Source organism: Dendroctonus ponderosae, unplaced genomic scaffold (assembly GCF_020466585.1).
Source record: "Dendroctonus ponderosae isolate FM_Combo_2020 unplaced genomic scaffold, Dpon_F_20191213v2 Dpon_F_20191213_6, whole genome shotgun sequence".
Lineage (NCBI taxonomy): Eukaryota > Metazoa > Arthropoda > Insecta > Coleoptera > Curculionidae > Dendroctonus > Dendroctonus ponderosae.
In genome coordinates this window covers 3,794,888-3,802,036 of record NW_026018814.1, presented here as the reverse complement: position 1 = coordinate 3,802,036, position 7,149 = coordinate 3,794,888, and the positions used below count along the sequence as shown (strand labels likewise).

General features: G+C 40.5%; 2 protein-coding genes across 14 annotated transcripts in view; one reads left to right on the top strand and one right to left on the bottom strand.

The window, feature by feature from the left end:
- Nucleotides 1–4,013, top strand: part of LOC109534117 (transient receptor potential cation channel trpm) — a 45,975-nt gene extending 41,962 nt beyond the window's left edge. For 12 of the 13 annotated variants that reach the window (XM_019899684.2, XM_019899682.2, XM_019899681.2 and 9 more), the window contains 4 exons: nucleotides 842–1,147; nucleotides 1,381–1,630; nucleotides 1,685–1,767; nucleotides 1,887–4,013. In XM_019899684.2, the coding sequence (XP_019755243.2) occupies nucleotides 842–1,147; nucleotides 1,381–1,630; nucleotides 1,685–1,767; nucleotides 1,887–2,083 (836 nt within the window). In that variant the 3' untranslated portion in view covers nucleotides 2,084–4,013. The remainder of the gene's footprint in view (nucleotides 1–841; nucleotides 1,148–1,380; nucleotides 1,631–1,684; nucleotides 1,768–1,886) is intronic. The other variant, XM_019899687.2, reaches the window with a different exon arrangement.
- A 241-nt stretch (nucleotides 4,014–4,254) lies between these two features.
- LOC109534120 (WD repeat-containing protein 20) lies at nucleotides 4,255–6,534 on the bottom strand. The gene is made up of 4 exons (XM_019899689.2): nucleotides 5,920–6,534; nucleotides 5,707–5,859; nucleotides 5,124–5,652; nucleotides 4,255–5,065 (listed from the first exon to the last, which is right to left on the bottom strand). The coding sequence occupies exons 1-4, from the start codon at nucleotides 6,359–6,361 to the stop codon at nucleotides 4,852–4,854; spliced, it is 1,338 nt and encodes a 445-aa protein (XP_019755248.1). The 5' UTR covers nucleotides 6,362–6,534; the 3' UTR covers nucleotides 4,255–4,851.
- Nucleotides 6,535–7,149: the final 615 nt, after the last annotated feature.

Sequence of the window (7,149 nt, the reverse complement as noted above, 5' to 3'; positions counted from 1 at the left end):
CGGGACGGAAAACATGAAATTTTGCAATAATCTTGCGCCACCCTTGCACAAAACGACGATAATTTTTCTAATTTCATAGATAACAGAAGACTGTACTGTACCCCCTGACTTTAAAGCTGGATCCGCCCCTGTTTGAGAATCATTTAATTTTAGAGACTGTGAACAGTTCACAGTCTTTCGGTTGTTGTTATTTTTGCAATCTAGTATCAAAGCATGAAATACTAGTGTTCATCTAGGTGGATTCATTCTTTCTCGTACTGTGAGCATTCGAAACCGCTGATATCTGTATGTGGTAACACAAAAGATACAGGTAACATTTGTAGTCCATTTCGTAGGTATAATAGCTGGCTTATTTCTAGACATGCCAGTCTATAGAGTGTCTCAACGATATTTAGTCATGATTATTTTTGTCTGTGTACATGAGTACCTCGTTTTTGTATATTTGCCTAGGTGGGTCTCCAATAATCAATCAGCTAAAACATGCGAAATTTGTTTAAACCACGCATAATATTTATATTTTTGGTGTGCAGAGAAGATTTCTTGACTAAGAAGGTTGGGACCGCCCTAATAGGGCTGGTGGGTCCCTATATATATGTTATTTTAGACTTGGTACCAAAAACCAAAAACCTTACCAAAAAAAAAAGATAATACAAAGAATCATTCATGCTTGTGGGGGACTCGGATGACCCAGTAGACTATGTAGGAATCATGGAAGCTGTTTGCTTGTACAGCTTGTAGCAAGTTGATGTACATCTCTGAAACCCTGAATATTTGGTGTGGATTGCACTGCGGGGTCTTAGGCCAATCTTCGTTGATCTTGAACAGTTCCGTCCTCAAACAGGGGAAGACACGTCATCAGTCAGCAAAGCGCCGTTCGGAAGGCGGCAATTTTCTCAAACGCAATCCGAACCGGAATCGTCCGATTTGCCAGCTTCCGCATCCGGTCCCATTGCTCCGCATCCGTTTGTTACATTTAACGAGCCAAAAATCAAGGTGATTCCACCCAGCGGAAGAGGGAGTCTGCTGATGCACATGCACGCAGAATATGCGAGCATTACGGATGAGTTAGAGACTGTCTGTGGACTGCTCAGTCCGCCTAGAAGTCCTGGTCTGCTGAGTCCGCCTCGGCCAGAACAATCGCCGCCAAGTAAGTTTTCATTGTGGCGGTCATGCGGTTTTGGTTTGCTGATGTTTTGTAGCATAGTCATCTAATCTGCTTCGCATTGGTTCTGTTCATGTTGACAAGTGTTTGCATCGTGCAAGGCTGCGAATTGTGTTAGTAACTTAGTGCACTTGATTATTGCGAGTAGATATGTGCACCATCATGCCTAGAATCGAAAATCAAAATGATTACTCACTCAACTATGCTAATATTGTCAGGCGCCCGCAAGAGGAACCCATCCGAAATGTCCAACCCGGAGATAGCGATCAACTTCGAAAAGGAGCATCTGCGTAGCGCCGAAGAGTGCGACTACATGGTAATGGAGAACTTGATCCAGAGAAGGTACGATGAAGAGATGGAAGAACATGAGCACGCGGATGGTGCAGAAGACCTGGGGGAAGGGGGCAGCGGGCCCGGCGGAAAAGGGCCAGCGTTATTAAGCGTGGTGACCGAAACCAGGGATTTCAGGTAAAAAGGCCTTCAATGCCCTCCTGATCCAGACCTGTATGTATGAACTTTCAGAGTTAATTCATGGCCGGCCAGACAGCAGACGCTGAAAAGGTCGCAAGCTGTAGACAGCGATCCAGTATCAACGCACGGCTTAGGTACCGCACAGTTTTTTGCTTCCGATGACGTTTTTGTGCAGATCCTTTAGCTTTTATCCCCTTGTGCTTTTTGTTAGTAGATACTTTGCCGCTTGTCTGATTTAAATCAATTGATCCAGGTTCTAGTCCTAGTTCGTCGACAGACCGGCAAGATTCAACAGAATCAAAATCTAGTTCTGGCGTCTCTGGCGGTCCTCCGACATTGAAACGGCCCTCGATAATCATAGATTCAAGCCAGTTACCTACAATGCAACGTGATGTTAAAAAGGCCGACTCGAAAACCAGCCTGCATATGCAGTCGGAAACTATGTGCTAGAATTCACTAAACTTGAAGATTATTTAATTTTCATACCAACTCATTCACATTTCCATTTCTGATTCCGATTTTTTACACTTTAGAGCTTTCGACAATGTCTTCCCCTATCCGTTTTCGTTTTTGGTAAGGCGAAGATCAACATGTATATATTTTTCGACAGCATATGAGATGTGAGTTTCCATACCAGAAGTTCATTCTCCTAGTATTTAGCCAGCACCTTCATTCCTTCTATCGTCTTTTCGAGACAATAATAAATCACTTTCACAACTACGAAATTTTTTGAAATTGAATAGGAAAGAACGTTTGCTGGGAAACTTTATAAAAATATATCTAGCATGTGATATTTTCAATATTGTAATTGATGTTCTTACTTTGGTTTTTGCGTTTACAATACTGCCAAGAATCGGATCGATGATTGTAAACCCCTGTACATTATCGTTTCTTTTACAGTTACCAGATGTTCTGAGTATGTTTAATTGTTTTATTGTTCACTTGAATACGTCCAAAAGGCATTTCCATGTGTATTGTTCAATTTTATAGCGTTGTAGTGCTCAAATTTAGTGCTCAAAATCTTAATAGCAATACTCGTTTGCGTTTAATCATTGGTAAAACTTTCAAGTGTGTATAAAGATACTAATTGTGCGGAGTCTGTGTCTAAATTGGTTTATAGAATGCCATCACATATCGACTTTGGCCACAGCCGGACAAGGAATTTGGAGATACTTATAGTACAATATGAAATCAAAACCATAATTTGTGCATTGGCACGAACTCATATCACAAATACACATAGTATTTTTTGACAAATACTTTTTAGTTAGCAGAGAGAGAATATTTGGATTGTAGAATACGAAATAAGCCGGTCTAAGTAACATCCGATATACGTGTTAATTTGTAACTGAATAAAACACATTTTAAAATATCTATGGATTTGATATTTCAAGAGTACTTGTTACCATTGTTAAGGTAATCCATATCCTAAATTTACCAATAAAGTACCACTAGCGGTAGTTCATTTCAGTCAGTTTGTTCCCCAATACTCTCCAATTTTCAAATCCCAAATTGGCAAAAAATTATTATTCCTACAGCTGAGTTTAATCAACACAAATCATAGAAAACCACTCAACAGTGCCAAAACAGATTAGAAAGAAGAGGTGCGGCAATAAGAAACAAATATATTTCAATCATAGTTAGTACAAGACATTACGCAAAAGTGATCATTGAAGAAAACGTATGAGCATTTGTAGTTTTAACTTATTATCTACTCTTAGATATATGCATCATGAATTGTACAAAAGTATCTCACAAAAGCATACAAAAATACTTTGAGTCGGAAAGGACCAACGACTAGCAATCTGATCTTGGGGTTTAGAGAAGCATCAGCCACGTGAATGTAAAGAATCGGATTGATGATTGTAAACCCCTGTACATTCTTGTTTCTTTTACAGTTACCAGATGTTCTGAGCATGTTTAATTGTTTTATTGTTCACTTGAATACGTCTAAAAGCATTTCCATGTGTATTGTTCAATTTTATAGCGTTGTAGTGCTCAAATTTAGTGCTCAAATTTAGTGCTCAAAATCTTAATAGCAATACTCGTTTGCGTTTCATCATTGGTAAAACTTTCAAGTGTGTATAAAGATACTAATTGTGCGGAGTCTGTGTCTAAATTGGTTTATAGAATGCCATCACATATCGACTTTGACCACAGCCGGACAAGGAATTTGGAGATACTTATAGTACAATATGAAATCAAAACCATAATGTGTGCATTGGCACGAACTCATATCACAAATACACATAGTATTTTTTGACAAATACTTTTTAGTTAGCAGAGAGAATATTTGGATTGTAGAATACGAAATAATCCGGTCTAAGTAACATCCGATATACGTGTTAATTTGTAACTGAATAAAACACATTTTAAAATATCTATGGATTTGATATTTCAAGAGTACTTGTTACCATTGTTAAGGTAATCCATATCCTAAATTTACCAATAAAATACCACTAGTGGTAGTCCATTTCAGTCAGTTTGTTCCCCAACACTCGCCAATTTTCAAATGCCAAATTGGCAAAAAATTACTATCCCTACAGCTGAGTTTAATCAACACAAATCATAAAAAAAACCACTCAACAGTGCCAAAACAGATTAGAAATAAGAGGTGGGGCAATAAGAAACAAATATATTTCAATCATAGTACAAGACATTACGCAAAAGTGATCATCGAAGAAAACGTATGAACATTTGTAGGTTTAACTTATAATTTACTCTTAGATATATACATCATGAATTGTACAAAAGTATATTACAAAAGCATACAAAAATACTTTGAGTCGGAATAGGACTAACGACTAGCAACCTGATCTTGGGATTTAGAGAAGCATCAGCCACGTGAATGTAACAATGTAACACCAACTGTAGTTAGTTCAAGTATAGTTTATGGATAATTAACTCTACTACGAGTACAACATTTACCAAACCTGCGTCTGTGTTATATGAATATACTGAATGCTCAGAAAGCCGATTTTGCACCGCACTTGCTGGAGGTGATGCTATTTAACAAACACTCTGAAACTCTCAACTAGAAGAGCTAAGAAAAGTAGATCTCCACATCCAGAAACAATTTGTCGAACCTGGGTCAACAATGAAGGTTTGAAGAGTTCCAGATCCAGTTTCAAAGAAAATAATGTAGTCGGTCAAAAGTCACATGAAACCCCTTTAGAAACCCTGCGGGTTTAGCGAGCACCATTATCTATAGGCTCATGTTATGTGTTTGGTTTGGAGGGTCGAGCCCAAGTGTAGACGAAGCCGTCTTGGCACGCTACTATAAAGCAGTCAGGCCGAAAAATCAGCGATGTTAGTCGTTCGTGGGCAATTTTCTTGCAAACCAGTGGTTCCAGCATCGGACACTCATCCAATCGGGGACAAGCCGGTGTTCCCACCAGCTGCAGAGGGTCGGAGCGCCGCTTGGCCCTCGGTCTGAAAACTCGTGTTAGCGCAAAAACCAAGACTTATTGATATTGATACAAGATCTCACCTAGGGGGGACCAGATTGTCTTCGGGCAATTCCCAAAGACATAACTGAGTGTCATGCCCAACCGATCCAATCCTATAGAGGGATTCGCCCTCGAGGTAGCAATCAAAGGAAACTGAGGCCACCCAGGATCTGTGCCCCTGGCCTCTGGCTATCACGCGCTTTTGTTCATTGGAATAGACTGTTACCAGGTCGTCCTCTCCACCTACAGCAATCAAGCGTCCGTCGCCTGACCAGGCTACACACAACAGTCCACCAAAGTAGCTGCGTGCTGTACCCAACAGTTCCATGCTGTCGTACTGAAACACCCGCAACAAGCCATCTTGGGTCACTACAGCCAGCTGGGAGCCATTAGGACTGAATGCTAAGTGGTTGATAGAGGCCCCACTGCCCAGATACCATCGAAACAGTGGATTGCGCGTCGATTTCGTCTTGCAAGTGTTGACCGAGAAGTTCTCACCGGCTTTGAATGGCTGGTAATTAGGAGCTGTGCTGCCGCAAGGCAGTTCCTCATTGTAGACGTAGAATTGGCCTGAAATCGGGAATGTGGGCGTGATTTGGGAGCTCAGAATGTTTTCTTGCATACCTGAGGCATGTGCAGCCAGAAACAGTGAGCGACTACCCGGCACCCACTTCAGGCAAGTTACCTTCGTTTTATCTATTAGTCGTTCCTCGTTGAACAGCTTACTAAACTCTTTTTTAAAAGGGTCTATTAACTGAATTTGCCCAGTAGTAAAACCTAAAATTATCAACTGTTTATGTAAACATGAAACTCAACTTGGAGTAAATATCAGTTTACCTATTATTAAGTTAACGCTCTCGCCCTCCACTGAAGCTTCATTGAAATCATGGCATGTAGGGTTGGTGCCCTTATAAAACTTCTTATCCAGTGGTTTGGTCAGATCTGCAGCTTTCTTGACGCCTTTATACTCATAGACGTAAATCTCTCTGCCGTGATTGAAGCATATTCGATCTCCCTCATCGCCCAGACCGACTAAGGAGACATTCACTTGGGGGGATGTCTGCCCCTGAGGCTGAAAAGCCACCCTATTCGGTCGGCAATACTCGCTAAGCGTCATCAGTCTGTAGCTGCCTTCTCTAGTTACAAAGCTGGTCTTGATGTCAACCGGCTCGGACAAGGAGCGCTCGAGGGGCCTCTCCCCAGCTTCGAGTAGGGCTTGATTGCCCAGATTATCTGCTCTTGCCATATTGGGTCCGTGGTGCAACTGACAGGATAGCATTATCAAACTATTCAGCACATGACTACTGAATATACTATTTATCCCATAGTAAATAAGTAAAAACTACATTATAAACAAAAACGAAATCTGTTAACTTTTCTGACGTTGATTTTTAGGTTGGAACCACAGAGTTGGAACGTTTTTTGCAATGTTGCCGATCCGAAACATTCAAATTACTAGGAGTTGGTGTCAATTCAGCATTCCTCTATGTTGGTGTCCCTGGAAGGAGAGATAAACGAGTGTCTCATCGCATTAACGCCTGTCATGAGACGACACTAAAAATCTCCGCGAACCTCGAATTGCGCGAGCGCGAAATTTAACCGTAGCCCGCCTCAGCTGACTGTCGAAATTGGCGCGCATCATAGAGAAAGTAAAATAAGTAATTATTTTACTTACTCTATGGCGCGCATATTTTATTGTACTTATGAATGTATATGAAGGCGGGCGCGGTTAAGTTGAATTATGAAGAAGATTGGAACAGTAATACAGTTTAATACATTTATTTTAAATAGTTACAAATAATGATTTATTTACATGTAAAATAGTAGGTAACTAATGAAATATGCATTAGTATAAATCGACAAAATGCTCTCTTACGCAGCTCAAAACAGGTATTTTACTGATCTGGGTTTTGTGGGACTCCACTCATTTTTTTTTTTTTGCTGTTTGCCCGGTGGCTGGAGGAAAAAAATCTTCACGAAGACACCCAGTCAAACCGAAAGCCTGGGTAGTGTTGGATTCCTACCAACTAAAAAACCCCCATTTTCGAACTAGGAGTTTTCGGGAGT